The following is a 26131-nucleotide window of genomic DNA, read 5'->3' as shown; positions in this document are numbered from 1 at the left end:
AAATATTTGAGGGGGCCAGCCCCCCACGTTACTAAGCATTGCCATTCAAATGGTGTGTGTGCTATGCATCTTGTGATCGATTATGCAGGGTGGGGCTTACCTGTTCCCCCCACAAATATTTTATTCAAGTTGCACCCCTGCTTTGGACCAGCATTCCAAATAAGGGACTTAAAATACTTCCAGGTAAGGAAATTAGATCTTCATCTTTGGGACATAGCAGAATGCCTTAATGTGTACCCAATGAAGAAAAATTACCCCCCCCCCTCCAAATTCTCTGAGCAATATAATAACTCAGTTTGAATTTGAGAAATGAAAGCACCTCAACCCCTCTCCCCCGGTGCCCTTTTCCGCCCTTGAACGCATGCAGACGGATTCCAAATGCTCCAGAGACGATGATTGAGCAAAAGAAATCTGACTTGATGGTACATGTTGAGGGATGAAATGGACAATGAAGTTTCCATATGTTCTTTTTGCACAGTAATTAGAAACTGTCACACACCGTTTCATTTTTAAGTTTCCCCAGGCTTATTTGCATGGATGAGGCTTCCCTTGGAGCAAAATCGCAAGCATCAGACTGGCACCCCGTTAAAAATCTGAGGCCCCGACACGTGGGCCTCTTCCACTGCATGGGCAAGAAGCCGGCGGCAGGTACCGCAAGAGCCCTGAGCACTGCTCAGCAGTAGCCAGATGCAGACAGGCTTTGTCCCTTTTCTAGGACGATATTCTTCTTGTCTACAATAAAATAAGATATGGCAACTATTGCACTAGGCATCTGGGTATCTTCAGAGCTAGCCCTGCTGAGCATAGACCTATTGAAATTAATGAACCTGTTAGTTACGTCCGTTCATTTCAATGGATCTACTCTGAGTAAAGGTAAAGGACCCCTGGATGGCTAAGTCCAGTCAAAGGTGACTATGGGGTTGCGGCGTTCATCTCGCTTTCAGGCCAAGGTAGCCACCGTTTGTCCACAGATAGCTTTCCAGGTCACGTGGCTAGCATGACTAAACTGCTTCTGGCACACAGAACACCGTGACAGAAGCCAGAGCGCACAGAAATGCCGTTTACCTTCCCGCCACAGCGGTACCTATTTATCTACTTGCACTGGCATGCTTTCGAACTGCTAGGTTGGCAGGAGCTGGGACCGAGCAATGGGAGCTCACTCCGTCGCGGGGATTTGAACTGCCGACCTTCCGACCAGCAAGCCCAAGAGGCTTAGTGGTTTAGACCACAGCACCACTCATGTCCCTGTCTAAATGGGTCTAAATGGGATCTGGTCTACTTAGGTGACCATGGGTCCTACTTTATATATTTATTTTAGAACATTTATAAAGCATTTTTTAAAAACCCCAGCTGTAAATGGCATGCACCAAAATAACTGTAACCAATATAACTAAAAGAAAAATATGACATAAAAACAGTAGTACAAAACTATGCAAAAGCAGGGTCTGGTCTTACGCGTTAAGGAAAGCAACGACAAAATGATATGTCTTTAGAAATAGTCCTTTATTTGAAGGACCATCCGGTTTAAAGCTAAAGAACCATAAGAAGGGAGACCAGGAACAACAGACAATGCAGGCACACAGGTCACCTGATGACCGCCCTCCCTCAGATGGTGGGATATGTTGTATACAGTGGTACCTCAGGTTACATACGCTTCAGGTTACAGACTCCACTAACCCAGAAATAGTGCTTCAGGTTAAGAACTTTGCTTCCGGATGAGAACAGAAATCGTACTCCGGCGGTGCGGCGGCAGCAGGAGGCCCCATAAGCTAAAGTGGTGCTTCAGGTTAAGAACAGTTTCAGGTTAAGAACGGACCTCCGGAACGAATTAAGTACTTAACCCGAGGTACCACTGTACAGGATTCTCCCCCCCCCCCAAAAAAATGTTTCTATACCCAGGTATGTGTGCTGTGTCCCACTGGTGTAGTGGTGGCTCTCATTCTTTTTCTGATAAGAAATGTTCTGTGGAGAGGGCAAAAAATGGGGGGGGGTCAAAGAGGGGTGGGGCGGGGAGTAAGAAAAGTCTCTTTTGTCATCTGAAGAATGCTAGAGGGTATGCCTTTGTGCAAGTACAGTGTTGACTTGAAGAGCCTATAGGTCCTTGGTTCAAGCTGCATGGTATCTCCATTGATGCTTTGGCTTGTTACAAGAGCTTTTCGTTTTTATATAAAAATCAACATGTCACTTTCTATCAGAAGTGGCCAACCCCCAATTTGTTTGGAAATATACCACCTTTTTGGAGTAATACCATAAAATTATATATCAATGGAAAGATAATTTAATGAAGAATGTAATGCAACAAAGTTTGTTCAGTTATCTGTATTCTATCAAAAGTTATGGCCAAATAACCAGAAAAAGGAAGCACAACTTGCTTAGGTTGAGATGCAGTAGCTTTCCTTCATTTGAATGTACCCAACGAGCAAGAGTGTTTAGAGAGCCAATCAGGTGTTAAAGGTAAAGGTAAAGGGACCCCTGACCATTAGGTCCAGTCATGACCGACTCTGGGGTTGTGGCGCTCATCTCGCTTTATTAGCTGAGGGAGCCGGTGTGTAGCTTCTGGGTCATGTGGCCAGCATGACTAAGCCACTTCTGGCAAACCAGAGCAGCGCACAGAAACGCCGTTTACCTTCCCGCCAGAGCGGTATCTATTTATCTACTTGCACTTTGACGTGCTTTCAAACTGCTAGGTTGGCAGGAGCAGGGACTGAGCAACAGGAGCTCACCCCATCGCCGGGATTCGAACCACCGACCTTCTGATCGGTAAGTCCTAGGCTCTGTGGTTTAACCCACAGTGCCACCATCAAACCTCAGAAATACACTTTTCCCAAAAGGTTTCCACAATTTTGGCCACTAGTGTATGCAGGAATCCCGGAATGTTGTATAAAGCACAGATGAAGTTCTGGGATTCCCTCTGAAGCCTTGGTGGGATTTGTATCCATGTAAACCTGCTTGGGACCATGCTGTTAAAGCTACGAATGAATGAAGCACTTTATAGAGAGACTAACGTTCGGCTCCGAGTGTGTTAAGGGAGATTATTGGTCAGCACAGGGGGACGGCATTGTCATTGTTTATGGCGCAGCTGTTGGAGGTGGCTGTGTCGGTATCTGTAGCATGTTGATGTGCAGAGTGCAAAAATGAATCTTATTTCTCAGGAGAGCCCTGCATATGTCAAGTATATTGTCTCATTAAGCCAATCCATTTATCAACCCACTGAATGCCAATTAAATTGCACAGGATGGTGCAGGTATATGGTGGGCCGTTGGTGCCAAACTTGATTACAGCGGAGATTTTTTGGCTCAGCACATGGAGGCGCAGCAAAATGGCTGTTCCTCCTCACCAGCCAAACGAGACATTCCCGAAACCGACCCTTTAAAATAGGAGGACAAGGAAAGGAGCCTTGTTGAAAGAGATGGGAGTGCAACGTCGCCGTTCTCGGTGTGCATTTCATTCCGATGAAGATGTCAAGGCTCGCATGCAGCCCATGCCAAATGGCTTCACAGCGTGCAAATTAGATCAGTGTAATTTCATCAGGCCCAGCGCCGGAGTTGCCTGTAGCTCTGCGGCTAGTTTTTTCACAGCTCCTGCTGCAGACAGCCATCACACAGCTGAGCTAATGTTGTCCTCCGCTGAAAGGGACAGACATTGGTTTTATATTGCTCTCTCCATGCCAAGGTTAAAAAAAAAGAAAGACATTGCCAAGTCCACTGCCTTAAATGTCTGCGTTCTTAATGCCAGCTCTATAAACCAGATAGTTCCATCCGTGGAACATCAATCCAGAGTCTACAACAACAGTACAATTTGTTAAAAAAAAGTTTCTGTGCCTCATTTTGTATTGGCATACTTCATTTGAAGTAGAGGGACTCTCAGTGCCAGAAAACATTATGCAGGAAAGGGGGATGTGCCTGTACTCTCTGTCCAAGCTCATCCAAACACGCAATTGCGACACAGCAGATGTTGCAGGACAGTCCAGCAAACCCAAGTTCAAAGGCAATAGAATTATGTCTCCACTTCCAGTAGTAGATGGCAGGGTATATGGAAGAGGCAGGTCAGTCGCTGCTGTTTACTAGGAGAGGCAGAGGGGCCTGGCAACTGGGAGGGTGCTGTGGTGCAAACACTCCAGCAGGAGTGCCAGATCGGCTTGGGAAATGGGAAGTGACATCACCAAATTTTGCCACTCATGATCAACCCCATTGGGCTGCCGCTTGGGGCTTGTAGCAGAGAAACTCTTGGGGGTGAGGATGGCATTACCATTACTGTAATATATTTATTATACATATTATGTGGAACACCCTCCCATTAGATGTCAAGGAGATAAGCAGGGCTGGATTTAGGTTTGATGAAGCCTTAAACTACTGAAGGTAATAGGGCCCTTTATATGTCCAGCTGTCCTTTGTCAACAACAAATTGTTGCTGGTTTTTTTGTTGAATATATGCTACGTATTATGGTAATTTATGGACCTAACAGGTATCATAGGAGCCCACACAACACAAAACACTTTTGCTGTATGCAGGTTTTATTTTGTTTTTTTATCTTATATTTTGGAAATTGACATCCAAGTGTTTTTTTCCCTTTAATTTTTTTGGGGGCCCCCAAGAGAGTGGGGCCCTAAGCTATAGCTTGTTTAGCTTATACATAAATCTGGCACTAGAGATAAGTAACTGCAACTTTTAGAAGACATCTGAAGGCAGCCCTGTATAGGGAAGTTCATAATTGATGTTTTGTTGTGTTCTTATATCTGTTGGAATCTGCCCAGAGTGGCTGGGGCAATCCAGTCAGATGGGTGGGGTATTATTATTATTATTATTATTATTATTATTATTATTATTATTAATTTCCTATGTGATACCTGGGGGGGGGGGAGAAAGGAGAGTGAAGCAGTTTCCTGGTTCCAGCAATTGTGCTGTATCATAGTGTCGTGGCAGCATCTTCTGCTGACAAGCTCAGCCCAAGAAACCACATTTCAAGGGTAATAATCACCATTGTAAAATATCAGAGTGGCAACAAAACACACTCACCTTTTCCCCCCTGACTCTCTGCACTAAAGTAGCTTGATTGCGTTGACAAGCAGACAAGCATTTGTCAAGGACTGTTTTACACTGGCAACATTTATTTCACTGGCTTCATCCCAGGTTTATTTATTTAGTTATTTACTTAACCCTTCCCAGTTAAAGAGCCGGCACCTCACGTAAGGGATGCTTTCAGATGCAGCTATTGGAAAGGAGTCAGTTTTCTCCGTCTGCATCTCTCCTCCTGCACCTCTCTCCGACAATGGGGTTAGCACCTAAGGCCTTTCTTCAGGCACGCTGGACCCCAGATGCCAAGCTCTGGAAGACTCCAGCAACAACATCTGGTTACTTTCTGAGCTGCATAGGCAGTTGTGCTCATAGATCTGGAATTGCCTCAGGGCATGTCACATGAGGAGACTGCTAATCTGATATTTGGTGAGGGGGGGGCACTCCCTTTCTCCTTTTGGAAATGTCTTTCTTCTGCTCACCTTCTGATTAGTCAAATGGGCATTTTGCCTGGCAAGTTAGGGGCAGTCCAGAAGAAATCCTTTGTTTGCAATGGACATTCTTACACAATAGCTATTGCCTTTATCACTAAAAGAAGCAACAGTTGCAAGCCTTGCTTTTAGTGTGTAGTGTTATTTTTTATTAGGGTTTGGGTGCGGGGAAGGCAAAACATTATTCTAAATTGCTTTTTTCCAGGTAACTGTTGTTCTAGCATGTTTGATGTTTGTGGCAGGGCGTAACAAAGGCAAAATTGTTATTTTCAAGTGCTTGGTATTATGATGACAAAAGCAGCTGAGAGTGGCATTCATTTTTTACTCAAAGCGAACCCACTGAAATTAATGAACATGACTAAGTTAGGCCCGTTAATTTCAGTAGATCAACTCTGAGTAAATCTTAGTTGAGTAAACTTAGATTTACAGCACAAGAGACATGTAGAAATAAATAACCTGCACTTTTTGATTTTCCTGCGTTTTCTGATTTCTGTGTGGACATGCATGGCAAAATGTTCTCAGCCTCATCAGCTGAGCAACTGCTTTCATGCTCCCTGATCAGTTTACTGCTAAGTCAGGTGAGGGAAGCCACTGGGTCTCAAACCCTCAGTGTGTTAGGGACTTACTCTGCATATGAAGACAGGCTCTGGCGAATGAGACCAATAGTGAGTCCAAGGTCAAGAAGGCGGTTTCTGCATGTGTTGTAGAGGGAAATGAGGAGCAGATGGGGCTCATCAATCTAGAAAGGTAACCCTTCAAGGAGAAGGAAAACTCTGATCATAAGTCTCGGCTGCCTTGCAGGATATCTTCAGAAGAAGAAAAGACTAAGAAGCAAACTCTACACAAATCTGGAGTGGAGTCCCTAAGATGGTTGGATGGAGCCTTGTACACCTCCTTCTAGCAATTCCTGCAGCCAAACTGGTTCCAAACACATTGCTCTGCTTTCCTTTGGACCACATCAGTGAGCAATACATTTGGCATCAGCTTGGCCACCCCCAGGAAAAGGTCCCACTGTACAAACCTGGGATTCACCAGGCAAAAAGTTTTGAAGTCAGGGTGAAACTGGCTTTTGAGAAACTGCAGAAACCAGTAGATTGTGGGTAACGCCACGTGTACACAGATTCAAAGAACATGGGTGAAAACTTTGTTTTCATTGTCAAATTAAAAAAATTCCTTCCTGTAGCACCTTAAAGACCAACTAAGTTAGTTCTTGGTATAAGCTTTCATTTGCATGCACACGAAAGCTTATACCAAGAACTAACTTAGTTGGTCTTTAAGGTGCTACAGGAAGGAATTTTTTTATTTTGACTATGGCAGACCAACACGGCTACCTATCTGTAACATTGTCAAATTAATTAATCTATTCCCTTTGAGGACTTATGTCAACTGCCTGATTAATAATGTTTTGTATTTCTTCTGGATATTCTGTCTCAGAAGATAGCCACCTTAGAACAGTTCCACCACATATGATGACACTCCCCAATATTTTTTTTGAAACCTCTGCAACAAAGTGGAGAAATATCATGTGCAATATGGTACGACTGGCATTACACAATGTGCCACCTCTTCAGCATAATTGGCTTCTTCCTCATTTCATGCAGTAGTTTAAGAGTAAACATCAGAGCACGTATCCCAAAAAGTATTTATTTTTATCCATAAGAAGTCTAATTAATTGCAGTACTTTTGAAACATAGTTCAACACATGCCATCTTTATAGCACAGATCTCTTGCAATATTTAGCACATTTTTTAGCACGCTGGCACATTTATTTTCCCTGTTGGATTTCTTTCCAATCATTTGCTTGCCTGTTTTGAAGCAACAGGCCCTATTCAAATATACTTCCTTAGTGGTCTTGATCAATTGTTTAAACCAATTCACTGTATCTCCTGGATGATTTTGGCAAGGTCAATTGCCAATTCTGCAGCCTGGATGTCTCCATAAGATGTGGTGATGGCCAAGGATCAAGAGAGAAGAATTTGACAAATTAATGGGAGACCATTCCATCAAAGGCTGCTCGCCATAACAGCTCAATTTGTCCTCCATGTTGAAAGGCAATATACCCCTCTGAGCAGTGGAGAAGACATGAGAAACACTTGATGTCCTCACCAATGTACCTTTCTTATGAATTTCCACAAGAATCTGTCTGGCCACCAGAGGTAACAGAATAGGTGGGGAACCTGTGGCAGCCTAGATGTTGTTGGATTCCAGCTCTCTTCATCCCTGACTGCTCATCTAGAACTGATGAGAATCAGAGTCCAACAACAAATAGAAAGCCACAGGTTTTCCATCCCTGGTCTTAACAGATCCTGTGCTGACCTAGCAAGACAGTTCTTAGGTTGTATGGCTATGGTGTGCTATGCTCCTAGGTGTGATAAGACCATATATAAAAATCTAGTAAAAACTGACAAGTGTGTGCAATGCTTTGAAAGAGAAGGGACATTTACTCTGTTGGGTATATTTTCATAAGTGAATGAGAACAGCCGTCTTGAATGCAGGAACAACTACCTCCAGCTTATACCAACGGGGTGATTTTCATTGACCTGGGCAGGCTCTACTGAAAAGAACCTGCATGCTTAATAAGGCAAACTTTTTGGCAGGCTGGGAAGTACAAGACAGCTCAGCAAACAGCAGGTGGGAAGAGTGCCTTGGTAAATGCGGCTTAAATCCAAGGAACTATTGTAGCCTTGATCAACGTAATGCCCTCTTTTTAATTAATACCATCTGTAGAGCACAGCTAACTAATTAGGCTCTGGGGCATTTGGTGGAGGAGATCTAGTATGCCCCATTTTGCGTGTGCCTTGAGTTGGCGTATCTTCCTATACTAGGGGTACCGGAAAAGAAAAACAACAGCAGCAAAACCATGCTTTAAAACAAAGAGAAAGGGGGAACAAATGTCTGGAGCAAACCTCCAGTCTTTACTGACTAACCCTTCCAATAATATAAATCAGAGCACCTAAGGACAGCCCCATCAAATGCTTTATGAAATAATCTATTTCCCCCAAGCTGAACTAGCGTCCTCTGTCTTGCCTTGTCTCATTAAAGTATAATCTCACTGAGACTGGGAGTTTGTCCTCACTGTAATTTGTTCCAGGTTGGGTTGTTGTGGCTTCGCAAAAAATGTTTGGGAAGAATCCACGTGTCCTTGTAGCATCCGAAAGGAGTCAGGGATCAGGCCATAATTCAAGGCTGCACACGAAGGCAATTTATTCTAGAATCAATCGAGATTGGGTACTTGTCTTTTTCTATGTAGCCCACACATATTCAAGATCAGTTGCATATATATTTTTTGCCCCTAAAGGCGTTTCTTGAGAAACTAGTTTGATTGTGGGTCAAGGCTGACAGACCAGCCCCTTGTTGAAATAAATTCACACGGACACAGAATATTTAGTTTAAGGTTATTGGCAAAAAATTAGGCCACAACTTTATTGAATTACAGAAATGTGAGCGGTATTGGCTTAGGCACTGGCATAAACTATATCGGACTCCTGCCTGCTTTGCAGGTAGTCAATAAGGGTAAACCAACCCCACAGGAAGCCACATCGGGGGAACCCGCCTGTAGCTTTCCTCAGTGTTCACAGAGGCCTGGTATGGCCCTAGCCCCTCAAGCGGACTTCAGACAGGAACCAGGCCCTGGCTTCCTTTAATGGAATGCCCTTGGTCAATGGAGGAGCAGGTGATGGCTGACCTCCCCTCCCCCACAATTCAATGAGCCAATGCCTAACTGCCAAACCTTACAGAGTTGTGATGATTGCTAAGAGGTAGGCAAAAACCAAGTGGCCCATCCAATTTGCCAAGTGGAAAACAGGCGACCAACCAACGTCCAAAGCAAGGCCAGAGAACACATAAAACACAGGGCGGGCGGGCGGGTGGGTGGGTGTCTGGCAGTGCGAAGCAGGTGCATAGCCATGTTGCGCTGCCACTTTTAAACTCCTCACAATCCCCCCTCTCAAAACCGATTGGCCAATAGGTCTGGGGTGATTGCGATGCCACCCTGGCATGGAAGCTTTACTCCACCCATGCCAGGGTGGGGGGAGGAACCGGGCTGGGGGCCTGCCCACAACCAGGACCATAATAAAGATTATCCCACTTCTGAAAATAAAAGCTAATTGCGAATTGATTATGTACAGTGTGTCCGTTTGGAAACAGATGAAAACAGATATAGGTCATCCTGGCAATGGGGTATGTGTGTGCCTCCATACCTGACCAATGATGTTGCGAGTTGGCATGTACCAAGATCGCAATCACAATTTCCTTCTTTGTTCACCTGGTGCATGTGGAGGGAGGGAAAGGTGTGGATAACCTAATCAAGGGAAGGCTTTCCAAATGTGTATCAGGTAACTACAAGCACCCTTGTGGACAGCGGAACCTAGAATGTCTAAACTGAAAACAGCATGTTGAGACTCCCTTCTATTGAAGGCCAAAAGAGGTGGGGGGGGGGGGTTGATTCTCTTATTATGGATGCCTTATTAGGATAAGGTTACCAGACGTCCCCGTTTCCCAGGGACAGTCCCCAGATTTACAAATCAGTCCCCTCACAAAATCCATCTATTTAGTAGGAAGTTGAAAAGTGTCCCCGGATTCATTGAAAAGAATCTGGTAACCTTATATTAAGAGAGTATTTAGTATATGGATCACCTCATTCATACTGCTGTCACAAGGAAAAAGTGTCGTCAGGAAAAAATGTCAGCAGAATTTCCCTTCCCCTAGAGAACAACATCTTCTCAGCTATGAAGACGTACTGCTATTTCCTTTCTGAAATAAATTTATGAAACCGTCTTTGCTTAGCGCTTTTGACAAAATTGTATCCACACTGGGAAATTACCCAGTTTCACAAGCATTGTGGTTTGAGGCAGTGCTGAATGAAGTTCAAGCATGCCATGCAGGACGTCGCTGGAACAATGGGAATTGCATGTTGCATCTATAGTAAAATATACGTGAATAGTTTCTTGTGCACTTCCCCTTCAATGAAAGCAGAAGTAAAAGGACGAAAAGCCACACTGTGTTTCTTTCCAAATTTGGAAAATACCAGCAGCCTCTTCACTGCTGTTTCATTTTTCAGCTTAACCCTTCTTAAACCTCAGCTCTTGCAAATGTGTTGATTATACATGCTAGTTCAGAAAATTTCATACTGGGATTAGTTTCCCAAACCATAGGGGGACATCAGAGAAGACAGAAGAAACTTAATGCCCACAGCTGGAGATGCATAGACTGAATAGATGATAGATAGATAGATAGATAGATAGATAGATAGATAGATAGATAGATAGAGATATAGAGCCAATATAGTTTGTTGATTATATTTGGTAAATATTGCTTAAGAGGGAGGCAGGGGACAGATCTCAAACATTTGATTCATGGTAAATTGGGATAAGAGAGTATCATTTACATAGTCCCTTGCTTGGAGGTATATAGGTTACATTTGCAAATCCACTTTGCAGAGATAAGTAAAGGACTGAACAAATGATGAGAATGTAGGGATGAAAGAATGCATAATTTTCCATTCTGCTCTGTATTTGTCACATGCAGCATTGTTTCCATTCTGCTGCAGTTTGTTTGCTGTATTTATTGTTTTAGTTTTATTTACAGATTTGACATCCAATATTGTTGCAGAATGTTGAAGGCTTCCTAAAATATTCTTCCTCTGTTACTAGGATCTTTAGGTCCTGCTCCCAAACCTCACTAAAACCTGTGGAATGGACAGTAAATACTTCTTACCTGCTGCAGGAAAAAGAATGGGTTGCCTTTCTGTCTGTCACTCCCCACTGATTCATTTAAGTAGCTACAGCCTTCTCCGCCCCAGGATCATCCAGGTAATCTGCAGTAATAAAAATAATATTAATAATAATTTTATAGGCAACAGAAAGAGCTTCTTAACACAGCACATAATTAGTATATGGAATTTGCTGCCACAAAGTTGGGTGATAGTTATCGACCGCTGTGTTCAGAGACAGCATCCTGCTAAATATTAGTTGCACCAGCAGCCTGAAATTGCCACTGCTTTACCCCAGTCACAGTGCCATGCAGGAAATCTGCAGCAATACTAGTGTTGCTATAAGGATAATCTAATTCTAGCCCAACCCCCTGCGATGCTGGAATCTTTCAGGGTTGTGGGGCTCAAACCCACAACCCTGAAATTAAGATTTTCATGCTCTGGTCTAGCAGCTCCTATGCAGCTGGAAGAATATTTCATTGAACCAAGCACTGGCGATGGGGCACATAGGTGTGTGTGGAGAATACTGAGGTATTTCCCAAACTTTCACAGACTTTGAAGGCTCTGGACTTTGAAGAATAGTTTTGCAGAAGATCTTCACGAGCAGTCCTTTTTATTATGCAACGGATCTCACCCCAAACACACTGATGAATGAGGTGGCAAATCTCAATTTTATGACTAAAAAGAAGAAGAAAGAGCTAAATCCAATAACTGGCAATTTCTTGCCTTTTATCTGCATTCCTATTCACTCTGATTTATTATATTATATTCTCAGGCCTGTTACACATTTTATCACGTCTGTAAAATACCTGTAAGTTTAAAATAAAAGAGCATGCATCTTGGAAAGGCAGCTAAAGGAGAGCATATAAATGAGGGGGTTGGAATCATACTGGGGGAAAATGTTGCTTTCATTAGGAAACCACAGAATAGAGTATTAGTGTGTGGATGTTAAAATCCAATAACCCAGAAGAGAATTGAAAATGCATTTTTCAATCATGTGTACAGAAGTGTTTGCTGTTTTCCCCATCACGTTCCGCAATCTGCAAAGCTTCTCTCTTGTCTTTAATAATCCCATCTTCTAGTATCTGATGTTGCCATTTACTTTTCATCATAGGAACCAACTCCTAGGGGCCAAAGTCCCTTCAGCCCCCCCATAAAATATTTTAGGGGCCACCCCCCAAAAAAATTGGTGGATGTTGCCATTCAAATGGTCTGCGTGTTCTACATCTTCTGATCAATTATGCAAGGCAGGGCTTACCTGCCCTCCCCCAATATTTTATTTAAGTTGGCACCCCTGCTTCTCATGAGACAGTCAGGACCAAGTATCCTTCATCTTCATCATCATCAGTATTATGGAACAACGTATATGAAAACTCCATTCTGCAGACCCCCTGATTCATGTGAACAGTGTTAATACAAATAAGTCACACTAACAGGTTGATGCCAGTAGAAAAGAGCTAGCTCCCCACCCCCATTTCACAAACCACAGACACATTTTAAAAACTCATTGTTTGGTTAAATACCATGGCTAAAGTTTCTGGGTGTGTTTGTATCAGAAATGTAGAAATGAAAGAGGAAGTGAAGCATCACTGAAGGTTACTGTGTAAGCACTTTCAGAAAGGATCACTGCTCAAACATGCCTTTTTCCTTTCCTTTCTAAAAATTGCATAACTCAGATTCATCTATGAAATTAAATCCCTACAAGCTAGTTTCAAACTTTTACTATGCACACTGAGAGCAGGGAGGGGGGAAAGGCATATAACATCATACAAATATGAGCATTATCACCTAATATTCACGTTGGTGGTTTAGCATGATATATGGCAGCCTTTCCAAACCTGGGGTCCCCTGATGTTGTTAGATTACAACTCCCATCATCCCTAGCTAGCAGGACCGGTGCTCAGGGATGATGGGAGCTGTAGTCCAAAAACACCTGGGAACCCAAGGCTGAGCAAAGCTGATATATGCTATAAGCTTTTTTAGCGCAGGGATAGAGAATTTGGGCCTTCCAGATGTTGCTAGACTGCTACTCCCATTGCCCAGTAGTGTAACATGGGTTGCCAGTGCCTGGGGCCATGTGGAAGGGAAACAAATGGAGTACGCATGTGCATTCAACTGCCTAACAGCATCCGTATTACAGCTGCAGAGATAAGAAGAGTTGTTCCGTTGTCTGGAGAGGTCACTTCCTGGTTTGCAGGGAGAAGCTGTTTTCAATGGAACCCAGTGCCAGAAGCACACAGGTGTATTAAGGCAGCACCAGACATTGAAATTTGGTGCCCCTTACAATTTTACACCCGGGACAACCACCCCTGTGTCCGTCTAATGCCACACCACTACCATTGCCCCTGACCATTGCCCATGCTTGCTGGAGGTAGATGAAAGTTTGACTCCAGCAAAATATGGAGGACGTCACATTGGCCGGCCCTAGCTTGGTGTTACACCAATAGTCTTTCCTTAAGGGATTCCTTCATACTGGCAGCTGGCCGCTTCCCATGCAGCAGCAGTGTGTCTGTGAATGCCACAACCACACAAGTGATGGATCTGGGTTGCCGCTTGGTCCCCCACCCACCGTTTCTCAGTTTGCACATTTACCGCAGCCACATGAGGCAACATCACAGGGAAGCAGTTGCAATGCAGATGGGTGGATGTGTGAAGGGTGGGGAACATTTCCTCACCTGGGCTGTGCATTGACAGCTATGCATATGGCAAGAACTACTGAACTCAAGTTAGGGCCGTGGGAACCTTACAGCAATTTCCCCTTTGATGGTGGCCTGCTGGGTGAATTCAGATGATGCATTGATTGATTGATTGATTACTGTATTTTAATATTTTGTTGGAAGCTGCCCAGAGTGGCTGGGGAGGCCCAGCCAGATGGGCAGGGTATTAATAATAATAGCAATAATAATAGTAGTAGTAGTAGTAGTAATAATAATAATAATAATAATAATAATAATAATAATAATTGATTGCATTTCTATTCTGCCTCTCCTCAAGGATCTCAAGGTGGCATGCATGGTTCTTGCCCGCTGTATCCTCACAGCAACCCTGTGAGGTACGTCAGGCTGAGAAATAGCGACTGGCTCAAGGTCACATGGTGAGATTCATAGCAGAGTGGGGATTTTAACCTGAGTCTGTCCTCATCCTAATTCAGCACCCACAGGAGCCAATTTATGGGTGTGTGTGTGTGAAAGCTGTGGCTCAGCTGAGGAGGCTGCAAACATTTTGCCATGCATCTACACAGAGAGATCAGAAGATGCAGGAGAATTTTAAAAATGCTTCTCACTTCTTGGCAGCCTACTGCCGCTTTTATCTAGTTGTTAGATTACAGGTCCTCTGTGCTAAATTACTGCTTGGTGATGGTAAGGTTGGTTCTCAGGCACTATAAATCCTGAATTCTCCATTTCAGATTTGTTCCTTTTCATGAAAGCGATCTCACGTTTAGTTCTGTGATGCCACCCCAACTTTCCTTATTTGCTGTATATGAAGCCCAACATCTTTGAAAATTAGACAGGACTTGTGCAAAACACATGCAGTTAAGACGAATGTAAATAAAGATGCAATGGGGGTTCTGTGTGTCTGCCTTTTTTCAAAGCATAAAAGGTAAAGAGACCCCTGACCATTAGGTCCAGTCGTGGACGACTCTGGGTGTTGCGGCGCTCATCTCGCTTTACTGGCCGAGGGAGCCGGCGTACAGCTTCCGGGTCATGTGGCCAGCATGACTAGGCTGCTTCTGGTGAACCAGAGCAGCACACAGAAACACTGTTTACCTTCCTGCCGGAGCGGTACCTATTTATCTACTTGCACTTTGACGTGCTTGCAAACTGCTAGGTTGCCAGGAGCAGGGACCAAGCAACCGGAGGTCACCCCGTCGCGGGGATTCGAACCGCCGGCCTTCTGATCGGCAAGTCCTAGGCCCTGTGGTTTAGACCCCAGCTGTTTTTAGGATAGTTCAGTAGTAGCACACTCATACTCCAGAATATGTGATAGATTACATCTCAGCAAAATGCCCCCACCTCAAAAACAAAACAAAAGTTGGCTAACTTTTTATGCATTGTCTTGATACAGTAACTTAAAAAAAAATGCTTCTGCTAGCATCAGAAATAGACAGCATTGGCCACAATTTTTTATCACTAAGAACTGGGGTTGAGGCTCTTGTTACCCTGATATCACAGTGCCTCCTGTTGGGAGAGAATATCCTTTACCTTTCTACAGTACTTCTTGTAAGATTCTTTTCGCTATAGATGCAGCACTAAAAGAACCATCTACCATTGCGCCTTCATGCTTCATCATGGGAACTGGGAGCTGTTGAACGGGAGTCTCTGACACAGCTGCTGCAGTGTCAAAAGGTTGTGGAAAGCAGTGCTAAATTGCTGGGTCCCTTCCAGCTCAGCTGGTAAGAGCCTGAGACTCTTAACCTCAGAGTTGCGGTTCGAGGCCCAGGTCGGTCAGAAGATCCCTGAATTGCAAGGGGTCTACAATTCTATATGAAACTTTGAGAGCGTTCGTCTTACGTGGGTTTCCCTCCGCCCCTTCCCTTATTTCCCACGCTTCTTCCCCCCAGTGTCGTCGTCGTCTTCTTCTGCGGGGCTATTTCCTGCAGATCCCCCCCCCCCGCGCGCCCCACTCCTCGTTTCAGCTAATGACTGCCCCTTCCTTCGGGTCGTCCGCCTGTCTCCCAAGCCCCGTCTGCGGCCAAGCTCCCCTCTCACCACCCCCCCCCCCCGGACTCGCATCCGCATTCCGAGCATCTGCTAATTGGTCGCAGCTGGCGGGACAACACCCCAGCCACTCTCGGGTTGACTCCGCCAGCGCCCCCTACAGCATTTCGCAGGTAGCCGCGCTCCCACGCCCCCCCATCCCCATATCAGCTGCAATAGCGACAGGCAGGCCGCCCTGCGCGCTCCGCTTAACTTTTCCCGCCTCGCCCATATACATAGCCCGTCGAGCAGCGCCGAGGAGAGTTCCCGCCCCGTTTTTGACTTTGAGGGAGTTTTTCCCAGTTTGCTAGGGGGGGGAAGCAAGCCCACTCTCTTGTCCTGCCTCAGCTGCCTCCCCTCCAAATATATATTTTTTAAAAAAACTGTGATGATGGTTGCTCGGAGAGAGTCGGAAGAGGGCTTTCTTTCCTCGACGGGGGCTGCCCGGTTGCTTCTGCTCCTGGGCTGCTGCGCGATGGGCGGGCAGCCCTACAACCTGGACCCGCGGAGCGCGCTCGTCTTCCCGGGTCAGAACGGGACACTGTTCGGTTATTCGGTGCTGCTGCACAGCGTGGGAAGCAGCAGATGGTGAGTTAGGGAGGGTGGGCGTGGGAGGGTCTCTCCCTCCCTCTTCTTACGACGACCATCCTCGACGTGTCTCCTCGGAAGCTTAGGACTTCTGAATCCAGCAGGGTTTTACTCCCAGGTTCATAGAACTGTGGGAGTTGGAAGGGGGTGCCGAGGGTCATCTAGTCTGACCCCGCGCAATGCAGGGGTCTTTCTGCCCCTATGTGGGACTTGAACTCGCAACCCTGAGGTTAAGAGTCTCCTGCTCTATACTCTGAGCTGTCCAGGGTTAAGGACGGCACCGTTTCTTGGGGAGAAGTTTCTTCCATGGACTTCTGTTGTTGCATTTCACCGATTTAAAATAACCGCTCGTGACCAGGTCGGAAAGTTTTAGGAATGCAGCGGTGGATTACCAAATAAGCAGGGGGGTCCTTTGGGGGGGGCCCCACAACAAACGGATTGTGTAATAAAATTGGTTTATTCAAATGGTTAGCCGGTAAAATAAAATAAGTATTAGGAGTTAATTTGAAAAGGGGCCCCTGATATTTCAACTGCGCAGGGTTTGTGATCTGGCACTGAGCAAATGTTGCACCCCTTCTCCTCTCGCACCTTGTACTGAGGAGCCAAGAGCGTGTCTTGGTTGTGTTTTTCTCATAGGTCTCAAGCATGGACGTAGGCGGGGGGGGGGGAGGCAGCTGCCCCTCCAAAAAAAAATCAAGTAAATGAATAAAAATGCTTAACTAAAAGTAGAAATTATAGAAAGGTTTTGACAGGTTTTTGCTGAGCAGTTGGAGTCAAAAGAGAATAATTTAAAACAACTGTTGTTGAGACATTGCATTCAGAATCTGCTAGACAGAGCCAGGCAGAGAAGGATGGTGGGTGGGTCACCCACCCCCCAAAATAAATCCTGGTCTCAAGCTATCCTTTGAGGTGCAGAATTTTTTCTGGCTTGCCCCCCCCCCCCCAAATATAGGATCCCGGGAGACAGAGACGCTTCAGTGTTTCTCTGCACCATGTGGACTAGAGGCGCTAATTTTAAACTCGTACCTCCGTTGGTCCCCAAGGGGATTGTCACTGAGTCTGCAGTAGGTATGATCCACTTGACGTTGGTTTAGCTTTTCTTTTCTTTTGCTTCCTTCCCCCAGGCTTGTAGTGGGAGCCCCGAAAGCCAGCTGGCTTACAAACAGCTCCGTGGTGAATCCAGGAGCGGTTTTCCGATGCCAAATTGGGAATAATCCTGGGAGAGATTGCGAAATACTCCAATTGGGTGAGTGGAGGTGACCCTTTCAGTGACTTGGCCATTGTTGGCAGCCAAACGGGATGACCCCAGCTTTGGTGAAGCTCTTTGGAAATCCTTCCCGTATAACGCTGTTTCTTATTCCCATCTGTCCTCGCTCAGTAACGTCTCCAAAGTCCTGAAATGATAAAGGAGTTATTGAAGACTCATTTCTTTTTCTTTCTTCTCCTCCTCCCTGCTCCCAAGAAGGTAGGATGTCCGCTTGCCAGTTGTAATAGCGAGATCGGCACAAGATGAGTTTACTTTTCCACCTTAATTTATTTCATCAGTATTCAAAGATGATGGCTTTCCTTGCTGAATATGCAGAGAATGATGTGTCTCCCTTTTATGACACATCAGCTCTCAGTTTGTTTATATTCCTCTACATCCTTTTTTTTTTAAAAAAAAGAAATAATTGCAGCTGATTAATTTAATGTTTGCATGCCACTTCCCCCAAGAAGGTGCCCAATGCCAATTAAAAATGGAGCTCAAGTAAGAGTGAAAGAACAACAAGCGGTGAAATCCTAAACATGTTTAATTGCAAGGCAGTCTCACCACAATCGATGGGACTTGCTCTCTAGTTGTGTTCTTAAAAACCTTGAAAATGAAATAAAAGCCAGCAAGTCAAAACGCAGGTAATTATTTTGAATCAAGCAGCTGGGCATAACAGCATTCACAGGAAAAACAACAACATGCTATGGCCCGTGAAGAAGTATAGAATTTGGCGTGCTTAAGCCCATTGAAATCAAAGGGGTTATGTTTACCTAGTTGCCTTTTAATGTGTCTGTTCTTAGAAGGGCTGACTCATTTAAAATTGCCAACCACCAAAATATCGTTTTTGTCTGTTTGCAGATGGAAAGTGAGTTTGCTGTTTTAAGACCGAGTTAGCTGTCCAGACTAAAAATGATACTTGAAAACCTAATGCATTGTGTGTTTCCCGCCTTTTGCTCCCAACACTCACGGAGCGCTTATTCATAATCTTGTGGAAGCCTAGCCTTTTAAGGCATTGTAGCAACAAGAGTCCAAGAACTTTGGAGCCAATGCCGTTTATAATGACAGTCACAGACGAGAGAAATGGGGAAACCCCATGTACTTCAAAGTGTGTGGGAAGAAGTGTTTAGATTGGAGAAAAATTCTCTTGCATAAATACATCCCATTCCTTGTGGATAGATTAGCTGAGGAATGCTGTCACATTGTAGTTTTGTAGAAAATGGAGTCATTCAAGAAAAAGGGTCACAGGGAGTGTTTTGGCTCCAGGCTTTTTACTGAATACAGTGCACTGTTGCAAACTTGCATGCTGATGATTTGAAGACTATGGTAGCTGAAAGGTCTACTCTTCTTCTCCAGTTAAGGATTCCTTAACATCTCATGGCCACGACATCGAGTGGTAACATGCATGTGTGAAGGAACCCGTACAGAGAGAGAGAGAGAGAGAGAGAGAGAGAGAGCTCAGGTGCAGTCCTTTTCAGTGGAGCTGGTTCACAGATTTGCACAGCTTCCAATTTATGAAGCAAATAAGTTATATAAGTGGGGCGATTGGCCATAGCTCATGCAGAAGTTCTTGGGTTCAATCGCCAACATCTTCAGCTAGGATTTGGAAGCCCAGAGGGTCCGAGTAAGCAATACTGAGCCAGATGGACCAATTATCTGACTTTGTATAAGGTCGGTTGCTATGATCCTGTGATGTGTGAAGCATTCCCAGAAAAAGACCATTTACTGAGGTAGGTTGAGGCACTGAGAGAATGCGCAAGCTTCTTAAGCATGGTGGTACTCTCTTTCCAAATGCTGCGCCCTTGACATCAATTTTTGTTATAACAGTAAAAGAGACCACCTTGAAATCCATGCGGCTGGAACCAAACCTTAACAGGTTATCCAGTGAAGGATAATCTTGTGATGTGTTGTGCCATGTATCCATGCAAGCAGATTTCTCTTCCACTTAAAATAAATCCCTGGGGACATTTTCGCTGCACTGCTGAGCAACAGCTCTCGTTTCTGTTTCTTGTTACTTGATGAATGGCAGCTGGGTGTGTGAATGGACTTCATACCATTCCTCTTGTCCAGATTCACCCTTGTATTGTTCTTCTGCACGTGCTGCCCACATGTGCAAAGTGCAGCGTTTTGATCCCTACTGACAGCCTCAGCCTGCCATGCTTACTCATGACTAGATCAGTTGTCAGTGGAAGGATGTTGTCCCACGTCACGTTAAGCAAGTTCCTTCTCCATACATATAATAATAATAATAGTTTATTATTTATACCCCACCCATATGGCTGGGTTTCCCCAGCCACTCTGGGCGGCTTCCAACAAAATAGTAAAATACAGTGGTCTGTTAAACATTAAAAGCTTCCCTAAACAGGCTGGATTTCAAGATAGATTTCCCAGCCTGACGTCTTAAGGGTCAGACTAAGGTGTTCATATGTAAGCAGCAGAGACTTGTGTAAGCTGATCTAACTTGCCACTTGAACATAAAAGGCTGGGGAGAATACTCATATCCCTACTGCTTACAGGGCGCGCTCTCTTGCTCAAGCTCCTGGTGACATGCTTCTTTGCGATGCCTGTCCAGGGATGGTAGGGAAGCTGGTACTTCATTTTTTGCAGGATCAAACTGAGAAACGTAGTGCTAGTCAGGGTCGCCACTGTGGATGTGGGGCTTCATTCCCTTTTGTTGTGTTCATGTCTCGTCAATTCAGGCCCTGGGCTTCAGCAAGCCTCTGGACACAATGCTTTCGGTATGCCACCTTACTGAGTGAGCCTCCCTCCACATCTATGCTTTTGCAACCAACTATTCATTTTTCAATAGACGATGTTGGACTCACCATTCCCCATCAGCTCCAACCAGTGGGAACAAGAATGACGGACATTGTGTTGGCTATACCCCCGACTTGGCATCTTTGGGGTCCAGTCCACACAGCTGCCCAGAGTGGAAGAGGAGTCTGTCGTTCCTGCTACTTGCTCCTGTTCCTGTTTACTTGGCTTTTCAGTGGAGACAAGTGAGCAGGCAGCATTAGCAAGGAGGTCCATGGCCAGGGGTTGGTGATAAGCTCCCTGCTAATCCCACCCTGTGGGATGGGCCTTGATGCCAACCCCTGATCGCCATGGCAGGGTTAACGGTCTCTCAACACATTCACTTCTTTCAAAAAGCAGCAAAAACCTAGTTCTTGACCCAGCGAGGATCCAAATACTGGGGCTGTACTAGCAATGGATTTGATCTGTCATGAAGCATGTTTGAGTTGGAACTGTTCTCTGATCGGCAATGTAATAACGAGCTTCAAACATCGTTCATGAAAACTGCTTTCCCCAAGAATAATTCATAAGAATAAGCTCATGGTGCTGAAGAACTTGCACTTGTAAGTGTTCTGTCGTGCCTTAGCTCAAATGGATGAATACAGAGTTCTGTGTTCTGGTGATTGCTGTTTACTAGGAAGTTGGTGTACCTGCAGGCTGTGGATCCCAGGCACTTTCAGATAACTGAATTGAGCACTGAACTATTTTAACCATGCCTGTGAAATGCGGAATTTATCTTTGTGGGGACAAAAAAGGGACCATGGTATACCCAACTGTCTAGTGGTGCCGCGATAAAACTGCTAGCACGTTTGGGAAGCTAAGCAGGGTCTGGTATGGTTTCAAACTGGATGGGGAACAAAGTGTTGACATTCCTGCATTGTAGGGGGGGTTTACTAGATGACTCTTGGGGTCCCTTTCCAAATAATCATGCAAATTCAGAACTAACAACTAGAGAACCCATAAAGGCCAGTGATGGAGGAGAGCCCCCTAACACCCCTAAGTCCTTGGGACCTGATTTGGTTGGTCCTCAGGGGCCACCTCATTTGCTGAGCTTCCTGAGGTCACATGGCAAGCTGCCATTCCATGGAGAGGAATTCCAGCTTACCGTATTTTTCGTCCTATAGGGCAAACCGGCCCATAGGACGCACCTCGGGGTTTTTTTAGGGGGGGGGAATGAATAAAAAAAATTACCCCCCCCAGCCGCAGCTGCCGCCCCAAGCCTTGCGCACACCTGCCCGAAGCACGGGGCGCCCTCCGGAGGGCTCCCCGTGCTTCAGGCTGCAGGCTGCCGCCCCAAGCCTCGCGCGCCCGGCAGGACCTCCCGCCGGGCGCACAAGGCTTGCGGACACCTGCCCGAAGCACGGGGCGCCCTCCGGAGGGCGCTGCATGATTCGGGCTGCAGGCTGCTGCCCGCAAGCCTTGTGAGCCCGCGGGAACTCCCACCGGGCTTGCAAGGCTTGCGGATGTCTTCCTGAAGCCTGGAGAGCGAGAGGGTTCAGTGCGCACTAATGCCTCTCGCTCTCCAGGCTTCAGCGAAAGCCTGCATTCACCCCATAGGACGCACACACATTTCCCCTACATTTTTGGAGGGGGAAAAGTGCGTCCTATGGGGCAAAAAATATGGTAAATTGTGCCAACCAGACCAAGCAATCAGGCTAGCTATCCCTCCATCCACGTCTGTCTACATGTCAGCTATCATTATGTCCCTAAATGATGCCAAATTATGTTGCCCATCAACTTTGGATAGTGATGAAATAAAAACAGCAAATTTTGACCAGTTAGAATGTTTGTAAGCCATCCTGACCCTAAAGCAATAGGGAAGGGATTGTTAGCATACTCAACACGCCCAGTTGTGCCAAATCTGCCTTCCTGGGTCTGAAGATTTGATTTATTAGATTTCAAATGAATCACAAAATGGCTTACAAACAACAGATAACGAAAAGAAAATAGAATGTCACAAATGCAGCACAAATCATTTAGAAGAATTAACAAATCGCTGGTAAAACCGTTACAACCTGTAAAACATCATCGACTGAACAACTAAAGCAGTACAATTGCAACAAAGTTCATATTGTAGGATTCGCAAAGTACTACAGCATTCATTAATAAATAAAATAACAGCAACAACATTAACAAAATAGCACCCAGAAATAAACAAAGCACTGCAAAATTCATACACTCTCTCTCTCCCCACCCCCATGACTCATAACCTTTCACTCTATTCATTCAGTTTATTATTGATGACCCCAAATTGGGGCTTAAGGTGCAGAAACAGGATAGGTGGGTAACCGTCTGATGCCAAAATGCTCCACAGCCCTGAAATGACCTGCGTGGGGTTGTTTAAATACTCAAGCCTCTCACCCTTTCAAAGTCACCAGTCCCAGAGCAACAGGATCCTTTTAACCAATTGTAGCTTCCCCATTGGCCATGTCTCACATGCTGCCCCCACCTGGCAACAAGTGCTTGGATGAAGGGCCCCTTTGAGCATAAAAATCTGTCCATTTCCCCAAACATTTCACAGTCTTTATCTTGCATGCACCTAATTGCTACCTCCCAAACCAAGCTTCCAAAGAATTAGGCAGTTAAACTGTTACGTTATTTTTAATCACTAGGAGCAGGGAGAGAGACTGAGAGAAAAGTTGTTTCCATTTTATAGTTCTGAATTCCTTTGTGATCTTAGAAACAACTTTGAAGGTGACTCGGAAACTACAGCTAATCCAGAATGCGGCAGCTAGACTGGTGACTGGGGGCGGCCGCCGAGACCACATAACACCGGTCTTGAAAGACCTACATTGGCTCCCAGTACGTTTCTGAGCCCAATTCAAAGTGCTGGTGTTGACCTTTAAAGCCCTAAACGGCCTCGGTCCAGTATACCTGAAGGAGCGTCTCCACCCCCATCATTCTGCCCAGACGCTGAGGTCCAGCGCCGAGGGCCTTCTGGCGGTTCCCTCATTGCGAGAAGCAAAGCTACAGGGAACCAGGCAGAGGGCCTTTTCGGTAGTGGCGCCCGCCCTGTGGAATGCCCTCCCATCAGATGTCAAAACGATAAACAACTACCTGACATTCAGAAGACATCTTAAGGCAGCCCTGTTCAGGGAAGTTTTTAATGTATGATATTTTAGTGTTTTTTGGTTTCTATGGAAGCCGCCCAGAGTGGCTGGGGAAACCTAGCCAGATGGGCGGGGTACAAATAATAAATAAGTCATCCAGAAACCAACGGGCAGGCGGAAAGAGCAAATGGGGTTCTCCAACAATATTTGCGGTGTTATGTTAATGACAGAGAGAATGATTGGGTGGAGAAGCTGGCGTTGGCAGAATTTGCCTACAACAATGCAGAGAACGTGTCCACGGGGATGAGCCCCTTTTTGGCTAATCACGGGTGCCATCCCAGAGCCTTCCCAGGGGGGGAGGGGGAGAACTGGAGCGTTCCAGCTGCAGAACAGTTCGTTGAAGAAATGGAAGCGATCCATCGCCAGCTCCAACTCAACTTAAACAGGGCTAAGGAGGAATATAAGAGGCAGGCAGACAAAAACAGAAGGGAAGGTGAAAGCATCAGGGTGGGGGACCAGGTGTGGCTGTCAACCCAAGGGTTGCCGTTCAAAGGAGGTTGTAAGAAATTACGACCCAAAAGGCTGGGTCCGTTTGAAGTCATGCAGCAGGTCAATCCAGTGGCTTTCAGGCTCCGGTTACCGAACCACATGAAGCTGCACCCAGTTTTTCACAGGTCGTTGCTGTCACCGTATAGAGGAGACAGTGAAGGGAGGGTCACTAGGGGACCAGCAATGGAGGAGAAGGAACACAGCTACCATGTAGCGGAGATCCTCGATTCCAGGTGGAAGGGAGATCAAGTAGAGTATTTGGTAATGTGGGAAGGGGAACCGGAGACGGAAAACACCTGGGTTAGGGCAGAGGATGTCAATGACGAAGTTTTAATAGAGACTTTTCATCAGAGGTTCCCACGTAAACCTCAGCCTGTAGCGAGGTTCCGAAGGGAATACTTTGCCACCACCGACGAGGAAGAGGAGTTGGAGGGGTTCCCAGATTCTGAAGAGGAAGAGGATTCAGCGAGCCAGGACGACGATCGATGGAGGGAATTGTTCGAGACGTCGGAAGATGAGGAAGATTCTTTTCGGGGTTTTAGCCCTTCACCTCCCAGGGGAGAGGAAATGGGAGGGGGTGAGGGGGGCCCTGGAGGGGAGGTGGATGTCAGGGAACTGCCATCGGAGCATCAGGTGGTGGAGGGGCTCAGGGAGGAAGAAAGAGACTCAACAGCTGAAGCAGGGACCAGCAGGGGGAGGAGTGGATCTCTGAGGGAATGCGAGCAGGAGGGAGGGCTCAGGGACGCTTCCAGCGAGAACAGTGGGGAGGTATCTGAGTCTCCCATAGGGAGACCCACACCTCGCCGGAAACTGTCACGCCGTGAGTCCAGGAGACGCGTTTCCGTTAAGGAGCTCCTTTGCTGGAAACGCTTCCGCAGACAGCCACTGTCGGACTCTACTAGTGACTAGAGCAGACATGTCTGAGGAGCTCCGTCACACACGGAGGTTTGTGGGGTCGCACAAACTCTGAGGGAGCACGTTTTACGCACAAGCAGCTAATCAATCCCTAACAGCAGTCCGACAGTCTCTGTACGCTGCCTGTGCAAGAGAAAGCATCATGAGCGAACCAACCGGAACCGGAGGAGCGGGGGCTGGAGCTGGTCCAAGCTTGGAAGATAGATACCGAGCGTTGGAGGTCCAACTGGTGCTGCAGACGGCGAGGCTGGAGGAGAGAAGGGCTCAGGATGCAGACAAGAAGGGGAGAGCCACTCAGTTCCCCAGAAAGGTACCAGGATTGGTGCAGAAATTTGGGGGGGACCCCAAGGATTACCATGCCTTTAGGACAGAGATGCAATATGCCATTAATGTGCAGTTTGATGAGTTCCCTGATGAGGAATCGCGAGTTGCTTTCGTAATTGGGCATCTTGAGAAGGGGGCGAGAGACTGGGTTCGACCCCTAATGGCAACGCACAATGACGTACTAAAGGACACGATGAAGTTCTTTCGTGCAATGGATATCATGTTTTCCAGCGATATTGAGGAAGGGGTGGTGCGCAGACAGCTAATGGCTTGCAAGCAGGGAAGTCGATCTGTCCGTGAGTACTGGACTGAGTTTACCATGCTGATTCACAGACTGGGTTGGGATTTATCGGCGCCACCCATTCAGATGCTATTTGAAGAAGGTCTTTCTTCGGCGGTGAAAGACGAGCTGTCACGGAGCCCCAGGGCGGGGTCTATGGATCAGCTGACCAAATCTGCGCTGACCATAGGAGCGCGGCAGGAGGCAAGAGCCTTGGAGAGGCGGGAAGGGAGAGGGGAACGTTGGAAGGAGTTCCGCATTCCAGACATTCCTGAGCCAGCTTTCCCGCCGGCAGAGCCGATGGAAATCGGAACAGCGCGCGCGCGCGCATTTTCAAAAACCAGCGAGGGGGCTAAGAAGGAGGGAAAGGGCGCCCGGAAATGCTATCTCTGCCAACAGCCAGGCCACTTTGCCAGAGTCTGCCCCCAGAGGAAGGAATGGCAAGGGATGGTGGGAGCTGTTGAGGGGGGAGAAC

General features: G+C 46.1%; 1 protein-coding gene across 1 annotated transcript in view; it reads left to right on the top strand.

Annotated features, from left to right (window-relative positions):
• Positions 1-15997: 15997 nt before the first annotated feature.
• ITGA4 (integrin subunit alpha 4) overlaps positions 15998-26131 on the top strand; it is a 62478-nt gene continuing 52344 nt past the window's right edge. Inside the window, exons 1-2 of the mRNA XM_083496006.1 lie at positions 15998-16499; positions 17624-17745. Of these exons, the coding sequence (XP_083352132.1) occupies positions 16300-16499; positions 17624-17745 (322 nt within the window). The 5' untranslated portion in view covers positions 15998-16299. The remainder of the gene's footprint in view (positions 16500-17623; positions 17746-26131) is intronic.

The sequence above is a fragment of the Podarcis liolepis genome (genome assembly GCF_965112155.1).
Source record: "Podarcis liolepis genome assembly, chromosome: 1".
Taxonomy (NCBI): domain Eukaryota; kingdom Metazoa; phylum Chordata; class Lepidosauria; order Squamata; family Lacertidae; genus Podarcis; species Podarcis liolepis.
The sequence above is the reverse complement of the archived record's forward strand: the minus strand, read 5'-3'. Positions and strand labels throughout refer to the sequence as shown.